Genomic DNA, 17504 nt, shown 5'->3' with positions numbered 1-17504 from the left:
CTTTATCCCTCAATTTTTTGAAGGGCACTGTTTAAGGGGTTCGAATATCGTATCAGTCATACTTTAGGATACGATTTGTGAGGCCGTATCTCAGTTATTTCAAAAGTTACGAAGAATTTAAAAAAAGAAAATTATTTGTTACAAAAAAATACTATCTTATTGTTTCTTATCAATTTTTATGTATATTCTATAGCTTTTTAGAAATTTTGAAAAAAATGAGAAATTTTTAAAAATTTCAAAAATGATTTTTCAACTTAATTTTTTTCGAAATTATGCATTCTAAATCGTTCAAACTGCCAGAAATTATTATTTTTACCTAAATAAAGTGAATCATTACTAGATTACATTGTTATTGCAATTTGGGTACTAATGCTAAGGGTGAAAAAGAGGATTTTTTCTACAAATAAAATATAAATCGATTTTATTTCCGATATAACTTTCTTAGTTTTTATGCTAGTTAGACTAACCCTCATTTTGAAGCTTTTAAAAGTAATTTGAAAAATATTACATGTAATTATCTTGAAAAGTGACTCGGTTTGTATTACAGCTAAAGCAAATTAAAAAAAAACAATCTCTTTGTTTTTTCACAAGATTTAATTTTTTTCCGATAAAATCAAAAGTATTTGAGTTATTCATGAAAAATAGATTGGAAACGTGTTTTTTTTTTCAAGAAAAATTTAAGTTTTCAATAGCGCATAACTGAAAACTACCGATTTTTATAAAAAAATTCTAGGAACATTTTTTGCTCAAAATTTGGTCCTCTATCAATTTCAGTGGTTATTTTCAAAATAAAAAATTTCATTCCATAGTTAGGGTGGAACTCACCCCTAGAGCAAAAACATACATCGGAAAATATGGGTTTTGCTTTTTGAGGTATTCCTTAAAAGTAGTCAAAATTTCTTAAAAATCGATCGTCTAAGCCTAAGATTTAGACGATCCGCACGTCTCTTCATTCACAGAATATCTTAAACAGTCTCCTAAACAACTAACCAACTCTGACGCACTTCTCGTCTAATTTTTGTATTATATAACTTCTCCAACAATGGGTTCGTCGCGATGTTGTTGGCTGACACAAAAAACTATTTGGGTACTTAGTTAAAGTTAACAGAATAGAAATGGAGGAAACTATAGATAAGTGAAAAAGAAACGAAACTAGAACTTTGAAAAGTTTGTAAAGATATAATTCCCTACACATATATGTCCAACATTCAGAATTAAAAATGATTTTAGAAGTTTTAATATTGAGAAAAAACCAATTCAAATTATATCAGAAATTTTCTCCTTTTCCAAATAAAAAAGCAGCTCTGCTCTTAGCATGTACTACTCGAACGAGAAATGGTATTTTACTGTTGGCACCTAGAAGACAGAGACTATTTATGTCACTATGCTTATCTCTATAGATATAATCTAATACAACTCGATATTTGCAATTTTGCTAAGATCGAAGTGAAAGATCATGTTTACACGTCCCTGGAACAAACCACCATAAGTACCAAACCTCTATAAGCAGAGGAAGTCGAATACAACTTGAAACTTCAAGATATACCAATCCCAAAACAACCAAGTTTAGAAGCTCTACAAGAAGGAAATAACATGACAGTCAACCATTTTGCTCTAGTGTTGTGTTTAATTATTCTAGTATTTCTTCAATATTTGTTTAAAGAAAAGGGGACGTCTTCGAGTTCAGTTCCAGAAGAGATTGTCCCACCAAGGGCACCATAATTTCAATCTTAAGGGGGGAAGAGTTAAGGAACTTGGACCTTGAATCACAATCACAAACTCATTGAGATAGAACGCCACTATAAATACATAAGTAAAAATACTGTTCATGTAAAGTGTAGTATTTGAATGAAAAGATCTTTTTAAAAAAATATGAATCCGTTCAAATTATTTAATTTTTATAAATACCGACCAACAGAAATTATATTGGATATCGTTCTTGAACTGTGATTATTTTTGTTCTGAAAAGCTCCACCAAATTAAATAGTCGGTTATTGCGGTTTTCTATATTTATTCACAATTCAATTATTCATAATATCGATATTATAGTGAAATAATTAGACACTATATTTTATATATGACTCCCATGACATTGGCAATGAGTTTAGGTATAGATCCATTAAACCTGGTTCGGATCTATTTATGCTTTAAATATTCCAGCTTGCACCAGTTCCTTCCTGAAACTGAGTCTTACTACTTGGACTTTATGATCGTGAATTAAATTAAAATATAAAATTTGAGTAAAATGAATAAAAATTCACTCACCTCCAAGAACAATATCAACAACATTTTTCATCATTATATTAACTTCGTTTTTTATAGAAACGCAACCTGATTCAAGCATTCCAAATCCTATAATAAAAAACAATTATAATTCATTGTGTCAAAATATCAAAATGTCAGGAGCTAATGCTATGCTATTGAGGGTGAATAGAATATCTTTTATTAAAAGATTTCGAATATATATCGTTATCTATACATATATAGCATTCTATTGTATAAAAGTAACAACATTCCTAGTTACAATAATCAATTAAGAATTTCGGTGGTTTTGGATCGTATCCTCATGAAAAATAGGTTTCAAAATATAATATTCAAATTGACGTTGATATATTTCAATTAATCAATATTTCTATCAACGTCAATTTGATTATTGAATTTTGAAAACTATGAATTTTAAAATTTTTTACAAGAACAAGCGAAAATCTTAATTAATTATTGTAACTAGAGATTTTATAATTTTTATACATATTGTTTATATTGTATTTGATCATAATTTCGATTTCATAATTTCAATACACTTTATGATCCGCTTTCGTAAAGATCTCTTAATTGAAGTAAATGGTGTTCATTTTGAGCATTTGCATTAAAGTTTTTTATTTTTGTTTACAAATTTGTTATTGTTACATATTTAAGGAATAATAAAAGTTTTTTATGAAAAGATTAAATTTATTGAACTTTTTTTGTAGAATTTAACGCTTTTGGATATTATTTCATTATTTTAGTTCTAAGTTTAGTCCAAAAAAAGTTTACTTTAATTTAATTAATACAAACAAGTGTAACTAGCGCCCTCTATTAGCAATGTTAAATTAGAGTACAAATTATGATTCCTTATGTCAAAAAACGTGAAAATGCCAATTTTCGAAGAGAAATTGTGAAAACATAAAAAATTATTGCGAAAATCAAAATTTAAATTTAAACTTTGAACACCCCGTATCTCGGAAACTAGCAATATTTGCATAAGGCATGTTGAGCGTAATCATCATATTTTGAGGTCTAGAATCTAGAATTCAGAGATTGGACATTCTCGATTAATCACCTTGTATAATATTACTTCTTTGATTTTTTGGTGTTTTAGATTTTAAAGTAGTGAAATATTTGGAGAATATATTATATCCTTCATGACTTATAGTAATTGTTGGGAAAGTGCTTGTACCTATGGTACTGAAAAATATTTTATGTTTTGATGTTTTGTTTGTTTTGTTTTTTAATTGATTGTAGTATATGTTTATGCTTTTCTAGAATGTGTTATTTATAAATTTTCAGAATAATTATTTCCTTTCAATGCAGTTTTCGCTTTTTGAATAGCTAAGCATCTAATTCGGGATTTGATAGCTACACTCTGATCATTTTTGTGAAATAATTCAAATTTCTTGAGTGCCAAATTGGTTTCTTATAGCATTCTGTTCTTATGCTATTGTTAATTTTATATATTGTTACATCAACAAAATTGATTTTATTATTTTGCTCGACCTCGATTGTGAATTGAATATTTATATCGAGTTTGCTTAGATCTTCGTTTATTAATTGGCTATAACACTTGAAATGGAAGCCCCCGTAGCGCAACCATTAATTTGTTTATAAGTTGTGAGTGTATAGCTCCTATAAAATCGTTTTGAGGTATTTCTATATATTCTTTAATTTTGTCCCATTTTTTTATTAATATATTTTTCACAATGGTAATAGGAATATTTGCTTATAAAAAAACCTCATCTAACGGAATAAATATATATTCATTAGGAATTTTTATACTTTGTTTTTTTCTTTGAAATCCCATTCCATGAAATCTCTCATTAATTTTCCTAATCAATTACTCCAACAAGAAAATAACAAAAATTATTTAAAACCATAACAGTTAAAATGAATGAAGTAATTCCTATTGATATTTTCCAAAAATTTGAAGAAACACATCGAGAATGAACTGAATCACTTTATGATAGTGCAAAGGAAAAAATATTGAGGAAATTGAAACAACAACCTATTGCTGAAAATACAAATAAAATCAAAATGGATAGAAAATTTAACTGATACTGTCATACCAAATGAAGTGAAAGAAGTTTTATCTTTAGGTCCCAATTTTGCAAAAAATATTTCTATTGACAAAGAATTACTTGTGAAAAATATCTTATGAAATATTTAATGCAACACCAATCATCTAAATAACGAAATTCAAAATAAAATAAGGTCTGATACTTTATTTATGTTATCATGAAATCAGGAGATTATAATAATCAAATGTTAAAATCATTGAATGATAAAACAACTTACAAAAAAATTAAACAATTTCCTACGAATTTTTATCAAGAGAAAAATAATGAACTAGTTCGATCTTGGGGGAACAACTTTTTATTTTGCAATCAGATGCGAAAAAATTAAAAATTCCCAATGCCCCTTGAAATAACTGCACAAACCTGACATTCCCCTTCGATCGATCGTTTTAAGTATTCACACCCCTCTTACCCATTAACTAATTATTTGAAAAATATTTTGAAACAAATTTTAGATGAAAACAAATACTATATAAAAAACACATAGGATTTCAAAAAAAAAATCAAAATTCCTAACGAATATGTATTTAATTCGTTATATTTGGTTTTTTTCGATACAAATATTCCTATCAATATTGTGAAAATAATATTAATAAAAAAATGGCACAAAAAACAAGTATGATAGCACAATTAATAATGGAAGATCTTGAAGAAACTATCCTAAGCAAACTTGATATAAATATTCCATTCTTATTCAGATATGTTGATGAATGCATTACTGCCGTACCAAAGAATCAAATTGAAAACATAAATAAAAAATTCAATTTTTATCATTGAAAACGTCACATTATATAAAATTAACAATAACATAAGAACAGAATGGTATATGAAGCCAACTTGGTCCTCAAGATATTTAAACTTCAATTTGTGTCATCCTATGTCACCAAAGAGATCAGTGATAATAAGTTTGGCTGATAGATCTATCCAACTATCAGATCCTGAAACTAAATGTTCATCTATTCGAAACACAAAAACTGCTTAAAAAGACTTTAAAGAAGTCTAAACGTCAATTTATTTCTATCTTTTGAAAATTATTTGAAAAACTAATTTGGAAACAGAAAAGACCTAAAATCAAGGAAATCTAGAAACATAAACAATATTAAAAGGTCTTAGAAATAAGAAATTAAATAAATTTATATATGTATATACTGTTCACCAAAAATTCATTCATTCTATCAGCTCGACCCATTGTAGCATCAATTAACACTTCCATTGAACTCCTTTACAAATTGGTTAACTGAAATTTTGACTAAATCTCAAGATTATCACAATGATTGTTATATAAAAGAATCCTTCAAAATCAAAGAAACTTTCAATTATATGATATTACCACCGAATCATGTATTATTAGGATTGGATGTAATATCCCTATTTAGTAATGTTTTCTTAAATATATGCCTTAAAACATAAATGTAGCATATAAGTGAAAACTACAAACTTAATAAAGAAGCTCAGATTTAGAATTAGTAACATTCATTTTTAACAATACATATGTATTGTTATATGTAATAATAAAAATTATCAATAAATTTTTGGGAACACCAATGGGGTCTTCAATATCCCCTATATTACCAGAAGTTATTTTCAGTGAAAATAACTATTTCCAATTATTGAAATTATTGTTCCACAAACAGTATGGGTACTTTAAAATCGAAAAGTAATATTCAACCTTCTGAAATGATGAAAATTATAATGCGTGAAAGTTTAGAATCCGTAGTCTTTTAAGAGAACTAGAAGTGATTCATGGATAAACCGGAACCAGTGGAAACAAGTGGAAGAAATCAGAATCAACCACGAAAAATGTGTTAATTGAATATTTGTCCCATTCGTATTTAAGTTATGCGAAACGGGCATTCTCAACAAAACAAATTTTTACTGTATTATACAATATCTTTGAGCAAAAAGTGTAGCAAAACTACTTGGTGTTCGAAAGAACCAATTTTATTTTAAAATTAAAAGAGGTAAAACTCTTCTCAGTTATTAGGGCTACTAGACAAAATGAAGAAACAACACTAGCACATATATTAAAGCAATATATATATATATATATATATATATATATATATATATATATATATATATATATATATGTATGTATGTATGTATGTATGTGTGTATAATATTAAGCAGATATATGAATTAAAATAACCAAGAAATGTGGGAATGTTTAAAACGAGTATTTGGGTACTTATGAGGTACTATAGACTTAAAACATGTGAAGAAAACATATGATAAAATGTTTACAGGATAAGTTGACTCTAATTGGGAAGGAAACGATAATGAAAATCCTAATCTATACTCTAAGAAGAAGGGAACAACGGATTATTTATTTAAGTTGTTTGATAGATTTTAGCATCAGGTATAAACCTTCAAACCAAAGAACCTATCTTAATACATGAAGATAACAACGGATGTATTAGCATATCTAATAATTCTACAAACCACAAATGATTCAAGCATATTGATATCAAATATCATTTCTCTCGAGAACAGTGTGAGAAAAAGACTATAATTGTTAAACATATTTCAACAGGTGAGAAAATTGCAGATATGCTGACGAAGCCAATACCAAAGGTCAAATTCCTGGAGTTGACAGCAAAAATGATTAGGCTTAATAAATAATGTCTAGATATAATATTATAATTGTATTTTTTTTATTTTTGAACTAGAAGGTATTTTTTAGGTTTCCCTTATCGTGAAGGCAGATGAATCACTATATAAGCGGTTGATAACCGTTCCAGACAAAGAGTTAACGGAAGGTATGTCGATTAATATTAGAAATATGGTTTTTAACTAGTGTAACTTATGAATGAAAGAGATTAATTTTTGAGAGGACGTGTGAGAATATTGAATGCAAAAATCCGTCTCTTTTAAGATATTGCACTTTTATAATATTGATTACACTAAGATTACGGAAGTGAAGTTTTCTAATTTAAAACATGTGTTAAACACATTTTAACCTTGTCAAAGAATATATTTTGGCATTTCCTAAAATAAAGAAAAAAAGGTTTTCGAGATACAGGTAATAAAACCAGGTATAGATTTATGTATAGATTAGATAATGAAATTCAAAATGTATTAAGTTCAGGTAATAGGTAATTTAGTTCTCTTCGATCATCAACATTGTAAGGACATACCTCCGAAACTCTAATAGAAATAAAATAATCTTCCAATTGATAACGTATCTAGTTTTCTCATAAATATACCATTATCTAATCCATAATCCCAACATAATCATCAACAATTCTTTGATCTATTTCTATATGAAAAGATGTGTTACTATTTAGGTTTCAAAATTGTTACAGAATGAAGATAGAGATAGAATAAGCTAATAGTGCGTAAATTATTTTATTTTCGATAGGCTCATTTTTTGTATGTTTTTGATTGTTTAAAAGTCTTATATGTTTAATAATTGTCAAATTAAATCTTTCAATGATTTCATTTGATTCTGGATGCTGTGTAATGAATTTTTTATGCGTTTTTAATGACTCTTCTATAACAGAATTTTCAACAAATAGGATCTTCGATTTAGGTAGTAAACATTCTTTTAAAAAATTAATGACATCTTGCTCAAAATTGTTTCCAGATGATGGTAAAATAATTTTGTTTAGTTTCATAAAGTTTTATTATAGTAGGTGCGGTGCGGCTAGCTCAGAATTTACTTCTGAAAATATTATTACCAACATTTACCGCGGAATCTGAAATTGATGTACTTATTACCGGATTATTATGATTTGTATGAACAGTAAGACGGTCATCATTATCTACATTAATCTCAATATTGTTATCTGTTTTAACTATTAAAGATTCATTATCATCAAAGCATTCTGATAACACTTTTTTAAATTTGTCCATATAATATAATAAATTCTTAAACACTGAAGTTTCTGTGATTCTGCTTCGTTAATATTTATTTGAATTCGAGATAAACAATCACTATAAGTGTTTGAAGTCCTTTTTTGTAAACAATATTGTGAACATATTCTTCAAGTTCCAAGCGGCATCTAACAAGCTTTGAGCTTGGATCTTTGAGTGAGAATATTAACTGGAGTCGTTTAGGTCAGAGCCTATTTTCCCTTGGCTTAGAACAGTACCCAAAGTGGTTAAGTTGAAAAGTTTTGTGAAATCTGGATATTGAAGTATTGACTCATTCATTAACAGATTTTTACACATTTCAAAACCTTCGACATAATTAGGATCTTTTATATTGATAATTGCATCTTTTTTTATCTCTTTGATAATGGTTTAGTTAATTTTGAAAAAATTTTTTTGGTATAGGAAATTTTTGAATTGCCAGATTTTTTTCTGTTTTACACCTTCTGACGTTACAATGTGGCCAAGATATGCTACTTCTTTTCGTAAAAATTCGGATCTATCAATTCTTAATTAGACTCTCTTAGTCTATTACAAACTTTCTTTAGGTTGTTAAGGTGCTCCTCTAAATTGATACTGAACAGAATTATATCGTCAAGATACACCAAACATTTCTCGTTTTGTATACCTCTTAATATATTGTCTACAACTCTTTGAAAGGTCGAAGGAGGTCCTTTCAAACCCATCGGCATCAGCACATATTCATAGTGCCCGTTTTCTATGTTAAAAGCTAGTAACGTTGTATGTCCGGTAATGGATAACGATCTCCAATTGTGATTGCATTTAGTCCGCAACAAGTCGGAATTTTGGCTTTTGCGAAGCATCTAATTTTTTTGGTACTATCCAAATATGTATTGAATGTTGAATTCTATGAGTTTAAGAGTTTTCACAAGTTTTAATAATATCAAAAGTCACCGGAAATTTTAATCAATTCTTTCCCAGACGATGAATACATAAATAACTGAAAGCTCGGAAAATATATTGAGTCCACTTTGGTGTTTCCTTGCCACGTTCCTGATAAAAAACCACTCATAATATTATTGGCGAGAAAAAACTAATTTTAAAACAGAAGAAACCTAAAATCAAGAACATTTAGAAGAATAAACATGTATTGGAGGTCTAAGGAATAAGAAATTGTACTAACTCTAAATATTTCCGACCTTCCGAATACTTATGTATCCGTAGACTGGAAAGTATGGTCAAGTCAAATATAAAAATGTCTATAAAAGTATAACAATAATAAATATTAATAACATAAATTAAATAAGAATTGCTGTGGAAGACAATAATACATCTTATAAAGAACTCTCAAAACCACTATTAATCAAAATGAATTAATAAAAAAAATTATCCACAAAAAATAATTGACAAATACACTCAGAAGATATTTCTGCTAAATTCTATGGTTGAACAAAAATTCATAAGCTTACTCTATCAGCAAGACCCGTTGTAGAATCAATTAACACTCCGAGTGAACCTCTTACTAAGTAGTTAACTGAAATTTTGAGAAAATCTTATGATTATAACAATGATAATTATATCAAAGACTCCTTTAAAATCAAAATCATTTAATTTCCAAAGAGTATGTCGGTTTGCTGTTAGTCAGCTTAGCAGATTCAGTAAAAACATTAGTAAAAACAATTTCATTAGACTAATAAAAGTTCCGCTTTTAAATATATATTAAAATCTTAAAACGGTGAAATCAAGATAGTGAAAAATAAAAAAAATTGTTTGTTAGCCAAACTATATGAATCAAGGTCAACAATCGACAACAACAGGAATACTTCCACATCAGTAATACCCTATAATATCTAAGAGTAATACTATCATGAACAAGCAAGGATACCACCAATTCTCCAAACTGAAAAACCAGAAACAAAATGAAGATAAGACACTTGTTGAAATTACAAAAACAAGATGCAGATGCAGATCACATTAATCCAGCAGAAAAAGATACAATAATTTCTCTTTGCAAAAAATTCAAAAATATGAATGAAAATTCAGACTTAAATTTACTCACTTTGTTAAACATTAAATATGAACCGTCGATGATATACCCATTTATCGCAAAATCATATTAATACCCCTATAATTTGAAACAGAAAATTTCAAATTAGATTCAGAAACTCTTAGATAATGAAATTATCAGACAAGGTATCTCCGTACAACTTTCCTACTATCGGAAATTGAATAAAAAAACTATTGAAGAGTACCCCTTTCCTCGCATCGATGAAATTCTCGACAATCTTGGTCGAAGTAATCATTTTTCTACTTTAGATCTAGCACCAGGTTCTCACCAAATTGAAAAAAACTACTTTTACAGTAGATAATAGCTACGACGTATATACATATGCCATTCGGTTTAAAAAACGCTCCTGTAATATTTCAACATGTCATGGTCACAATTCTTCGTCCTATTTTCTATAAGTCATGTTTTGTATACATGGATGATGTAGTTATCTTTCCAAAATTTCAAAAAAAGGCCATATCCAACAAATAAAACAAATATTTAGTGAATTATAAAAATAGAATTTGACAGTTTAATTAGATAAGTCTGAATTCTTTAGAAAAAAAGAAGCCTTCTTAGGCCATGTTAAAACCAATGGTTTTTCACTAAATCCAGATAAAATCAAATCAATTCATAGTTGTCCTTCACCTAAGAATGAAAAACAAATAAAATCATTTCTTGGTATGCTCTCATATTATCGCAAATTCAAACAGAATGTCGTCAAAGTAACCTAGCCGATAAATAGATATATTAAAGAAAGAACTAAATTAGATTCGAATGAATAAGAATATATCAATGCTTTTCAAAAGTATAAACAACTTCTTTGTAATTGTCCAACTTCAGCATATCGCGATTATACAAAAACATTTACGTTAACTTAACGCTTCTAATATCGTTCTAGGTAGTGTACTTTCACAAGATTCTGATCCTATAGCAATTTACTCTCAAACACTTGATTCAGCTTTGGTTTTACAATCGAAAAAGAACTTTTAGCTATACTAATGAAAACTTCCGACCATATTGATTTTGAAAAAATTCATTATTGAAACTGACCATAAGCCACTCGTCTGGCTACGTTCTTTTAAAGAACCCAATCAACGTTTAATAAGAGGAAATTAAAACTAAAAGAATTTGATTTTCAAATAAAATAAAATACAAAAAAGGCGAAGAAAATTACGTTGCCGATGCATTATTTAAAATTTAAAATTTATATAAAACCTTATTAAACTTCTAAATTCAAAAACAAACACAGAGAATCCGAAAGATATTGATGCTATATCAGTTATAGCAAAAGCAAACTCCGATTCCGTTTTAACATTAAGTGAAGATAACCGAATTTTGAGTAAAATACTCGACAATAATAAAATTACGGCTTTGGATGATTCTAGGCAGAAAAATCTCTAGATTCTGCTCACTTTTCGTAAATAATCCTCAAATACGGAGACAAAAACGACATTGATTATTCCCAGCCCTTTGGCAAAAACCGATATATTTAAAGTTTCAGATATGGATTCGATTACAATGTCATTAGCTTCATGTTTTTATTACTCAATTTTGCTTCCAAATAATGTTCTAAAGCCTTAGAACCAAATATAAAAATAATTGAAACAAACATTTTCCTAAAAAATATTATTAATAGAGATGAATGAAATATCTTCGCAAGGATTGACACCAATACTTGAAGAAAGATAAAACCTCCATATTATCAGTATTTGGACTGTATTTCTGTAATCTTGCACAGTATTGATTATTGTTTGGTTATTTTGGAGGAGAAGGTGTTATACAGTTCAAATACCCTAATGGACATTGAATAAATTTCTTAATCCTTATATTCTGTAATCATTTTTTTTATTACAGAATGCGCAGTGGTAGATTTGATGATGATCTTTCTGAGTTGAGAGATGGACATTCTACGATTATGTTTATGTTATAGTCAATTTGCAATTGCATTTGATACATTTTGGTTCAGGTTTCGCATCAAATAAGTAGCTATGGGTCAGTCGCGTATGGCGTAGACAGAGACGTGTTAGAACAATTTCATCTCTGCGATTTTTCGGTAGTATTGACCATGATTTTACTTCACGAAGTTTATGTGTGGACGTTGACCATTTTTTCTCTCATTTATTGAGCACTTAACGCTTCAGGATTGATTTAATATCAGCAGTAATTGAAAAGGTCGCGCACTATCACTATTCTGTGAGTATGATGTGATTATGTTCATTTGATGAAGCGGCGATATGTTTAGCTTGATATATTGCATGTAATTCAGCAGCGAAAGTGGATGGTGCTGGAGGAGCTTGTCCATGGTAGAGTCTGAGAAGATTCGATAGGAAGGCAATTCACTTAGATATAATCTAATTCTAGCATAGAAAGGTTTCAGGGTTCTGAGTTTATTTAAAGAAAGATTTGGGAATTTCTTGGAGAAGCAGTTTTAGAGGGTTGGATTGGATTTTAGTTTGGCTGCATACGTAAGGCTTAAATATATTCTTCTGTCTCCTAAAGATGGTTGCCCTAATTCGCAGTACAGGCTTTCCACTGTTTTAGTTTTGGATGCACCTGTTATCAAACGTAAAACTGAATTATGAAAGCTGTCCAGTTTTTTCAGAAGCGATTTGTTTGCTGTTAAATATACAATTGATCCATAGTCTAGTTTTGATCGAATAAGTGTTCGGTGTTAATAATGTCTGTCGATCTGCACCCCATTCTTTGTTTGCTGTCGTTTTCAGTAATATTAATCGTTTGTTGGAAGCTAGGAGAAGATTTATTTATTTTATTATTGTTAGTTTCCGAGATACGTTTAAATTTAAATTTTCGCAACAATTTTTTATGTTTTCATAATTTTTATTTAAAAATTGGAAATCTCACGTTTTTTGGCATGAGGAATCATAATTTTCACTCTAATTTAGGATTGTTAATAGAGGGCGCTAGTTACTCTTGTTTGTGTTAATTAAATCAAAGTAAACTTTTTTTGGGCTAAACTTACAACTAAAATAATAAAAAAATATTAAAAAGCGTTAAATTCTATAAAAAAAAGTTACTCTTCTTTGATTCGTGTAACTCAATCGGTTATCGAGTTATTTGCTTCTAAAAAGTTCAATAAATTTTAATTTTTTCATAAAAAATTTTTATTATTCCTTAAATACAGGTATGTAACAATAACAAATTTGTAAACAAAAATGAAAAACTTCAAAGCAAATGCTCAAAATGCCCACCATTTACTTCACTACACTACTCTTAATATCAAATAATCCTTGTCTATTATTTTTAATTACATCCGCGGCTTCTTCTATTTTCTGTCACAGTTATGGAAGAGAAGTAATTTTTTCTTTGTAAACTAATGCCTTCATTTGCGACCAAATTGAAAAATCCAAAGGATTTAAATCAGGGCCTGTTGGTGGCCAAGCAAACTCACTTCCACGACCAATCCATCGATGCGGTCCAAAAAAGAGGTTCATTTAAATTGGTTGGCAGTTCAAAAGGACCTATTATATACCCATATATTCCACCATACTGATATCTGGATTCTCCGTAACACAAATTAAAATTTCATCTTCTTCATCGAAAAATTAAACCACGGCTTAATTCACGAATGTGATTTTGATATTAAGAGATCTTTACGAAAGCGGATCATAAAGTGTATTGAAGTAAATGGTGTTCATTTTGAGCATTTGCATTGAAGTTTTTCATTTTTGTCTACAAATTTGTTATTGTTACATATTTAAGGAATAACAAAATTTTTTTATGAAAAAATTAAAATATATTGAACTTTTTAGAAGCAAATAACTCGATAACCGATTGACTTACACGAATCAAAGAAGAGTAACTTTTTTTTGTAGAATTTAATGCTTTTTAATATTATTTTATTATTTTAGTTGTAAGTTTAGCCCAAAAAAAGTTTACTTTGATTTAATTAACACAAACAAGTGTAACTAGCGCCCTCTATTAGCAATCTTAAATTAAAGTGCAAATTATGATTCCTCATGCCAAAAAACGTAAAATTGCCAATTTTCAAAGAGAAATTGTGAAAACATAAAAAATTATTGTGAAAATCAAAATTTAAGTTTAAACTTTGAACACCCCACGTATCTCGTAAACTAGTCATATTTGCATAAGGCTTGTTGAGCTGAATCATCATATTTTGCGGTCTAGAATCTACAGTTCAGAGATTGGACATTCTTAATGAATCACCCTGTATACATTGCAGATATTTACTTTTTGATTAGTGTGTAGTTCGATAGCTACGGCTTCTAGGTTTGTAAGGATCGTGATTTCTGCAACGTGGAGAGATTTTTCCATATATTATTGCTATTCCATTGTTGAAAAGATGTAAGATCCATGAAAATGCAGAGAGAAATAGAAGAAAGAGAAAAATATATCAAAGTAAATTATTGGTTCAGTTAATTAAATTTTATTTGAGATGATTCACTTTCTATTTCTGATATGTTTAATTGTAGCTGAGAAAACAGTTTCTTCTTGAGTTTAGAGCATCTGTGCTCAAAGAAAGGGTAAATTTTAGTTAGCATGTATATTGATTAAAATCATTTGTATAGTTCTTCATAATACTTGTTGGATCAGATGAACCGTAGACATTTTCAAAAAGGTCAGATATCTGGTTGTAGTCTAATATGAAAGGAGGATTCTGTTCTGAAATGACATTTCTAATTGGTTCCATGAAAATCTGGTTCATTTTTAGGCTTTTCATTTGGCCTGGATACCCAGACCTTCTCGATAGGTAATAATTTCATCTATCATCGTCATCAACTTGCCTTCTAGAATACATACATGTTCCGTAGTATCTTATAGATTTATGGGCAAACTCTTCAAATTCTGTCATCAAAAGGCACAAAAGTTTATTATTTTTAGAGGTTTGAAACAAAAAACATCGATTAGTAACTTTTTTGTTGATAGAATTCATGATATTGTTACCAACAAGTTCTTGAAATGGGTCCTTAAGCCGGCCCTGTCCGGCTATTTTGGAATTCTAAAATACGGCAAAAGCGACAACCTTTGATATACGATTGAAATACCCGGAATTCCCTTGATATTTTTTTATATAACTTATAGCAGGCGGTTTATTTATATTTTTTCTTCCAAATAATTTCTAGAAAGGTCTATTTTTTCATTTGTTTTGTTATTTCCTAGAAGTTTTTAGAATTCTTCTGGGGCATATATAAGGAGTTTCTGTAGCGCAGTTTAGTTGATAATAAATAGTCGTAGTGACAGAACGAATTAGCAAAGTAATCGAAAAATTTTAATAAATAATTTGAGTTAGTTAGTTAATAGTGATAATTGAATTATTGTAAGGAAGTTAAGTGTAATTTATACTATTTTAATAAATTAAAAACGTAAGAAACAGTGTTTATTAATTAACGTCACGAATAGAAATCATTTAAATAAATAAGAGAAACATCGTGCTCGGTTTGAGCATTCCAAATTGAAATTAACGTTTGCGTGTTTTTACGCGTGCGAAAATCTATGTAATCGCTTTCATCGGTTGAATAAATTCATGATAAAACTTCTGTTTAATTGGAATTCTATTAACGTAATATAAAGTGATTCTTTTTTAGATACCTAGCAATCTCAATCGGTATCGAAATTGCGTTATTCACTGAATGAGATACACATATATAACGGTAGTTAATTTATAAGCTTCTATCGAGTCATACGAGTTTCACCACATAAAATACGCTAAAGAGATCGTTGTTCAGGATTTATTAAGCACATACGCTACACTTTTTGGTATCTTCTGCGATCATGCAATTGTATTGAATAATGACACAAAAAAAATAGGGTTGTATATTTGCACTTGTATGTCATTTAAAAAATAGCCGGAAGTGACTATGCATGAAAGTTACAAAACAATGCATAATTTGGGGGTATCATTACTTTCTTTGGTAGTAAAAAATACGAATGTTGACTTTTCACATCGTTAACCTTTAGCATGTCCATAAAGCTGTATATTCGTTAATACATTTACAATTTTCACTTTTAATATCAGGCTGGCGCTTAGGTTTTCGCTTTAAGGATAAAAATATTTTATGATAACGATTCTACTTTGATTTCCTACACCCAGAAGTACATGGACTAAGTAACATTTGTTTGATTTTACAAGAATATAAACAATATTGTTCTATGGAATGATCGTGACGTGAACAGTACAGTTCCTTTCCTCCCTGTACACAATCATTAACACTTAGTATTTGAAAATCTACACAATTCTGAATATAATGTTTGTGCCAATCAAAAAAGTGACAATTTTTTTGGTATTTAACCCATTTAATGATAATAATAAATATATATAAATGAAATGAATATGAATTAAATGAAATAGTCTATTCAAGTATCCCTATTTTCAAAGGATTCTTTGAGAACTTTCTATACCCTTGAATGTTTTGATGCGTTGTCAAGTAATTGAGACGACTCTTCATTCATTTGACTTAAACGAAAAAATCATTCACATGATTCACTAAAATGTGAATATTATTGTTTTTCGCTAATTGAACCCAACCAGCTGCGTAATTCGCTTCAGAAAACTCTAGGCCACCACCAGAGGACCGCAACATAAGTGTGCGTGAGGATAATGAAACCTTTTTATATCGCTGATTTTGATAGATTAGGGAATTGCAGTCCCCAAATTCTAGCTAATTATTATAATTACCATCAAATTCAGGCAATTCCATCACCTGTAATTTTATACTGAATTCGTTCAAGCTTGCGACAGTGTCTGTAGTGAGTACTGAGGATCTCGTGTTAATCGCTTCTGTTGTCTACACCTGTTTATTCAATTTACCAGTACAGCATAATAACCAAATTTTTCAATACGTGATATGGACCTTTCAAGAAGTATAAGCGATAAGCGTAGTTTGGATCTAGATAATTTACATGGAAACAAGAATTTCGAGTCGGACATACAATACCACAGAAAACTTTTTATCTCAATAAACTGCACCAACGGCAATTCAACAGTTGGAGAATATCTCTTAGACAAAATAACTTAATAATAATTAAATTTAAAATAGTTAAATCGCCCCTGAAGTAGTAACTAATATAGGATACAAAGTAATTTCTACGAATAAATATTGAATCACAAAGTTTCTCAGGTAAATGCCTTGACTATTTGCTATAAAATTTCTGGAGCCCGTGAATCAAAGTAATATGACATACTCACCAGTTTGCATTGTAAATATCATGAATGAACTAGTAATAACCCAATTTGCATCTTCCAAGTTGATTGCATATAACCAAGAAATTGTTACATTTTCCCCTACAAACCCGTACGAAGTATTTGAAGACAT

General features: G+C 29.0%; 1 protein-coding gene across 1 annotated transcript in view; it reads right to left on the bottom strand.

Annotated features, from left to right (window-relative positions):
- The window catches only part of LOC130449896 (putative ammonium transporter 2), a 146672-nt gene extending 129168 nt beyond the window's left edge, over positions 1 to 17504 (bottom strand). The window contains exons 1-2 of the mRNA XM_056787962.1: positions 17378 to 17504; positions 2266 to 2352 (exon numbers count right to left, since the gene is read on the bottom strand). Coding sequence (XP_056643940.1) covers positions 2266 to 2352; positions 17378 to 17504 — 214 coding nt within the window. The remainder of the gene's footprint in view (positions 1 to 2265; positions 2353 to 17377) is intronic.

Source organism: Diorhabda sublineata, chromosome 10 (assembly GCF_026230105.1).
Source record: "Diorhabda sublineata isolate icDioSubl1.1 chromosome 10, icDioSubl1.1, whole genome shotgun sequence".
In the NCBI taxonomy this organism is placed as follows: Eukaryota; Metazoa; Arthropoda; class Insecta; order Coleoptera; family Chrysomelidae; genus Diorhabda; species Diorhabda sublineata.
The sequence above is the reverse complement of the archived record's forward strand: the minus strand, read 5'-3'. Positions and strand labels throughout refer to the sequence as shown.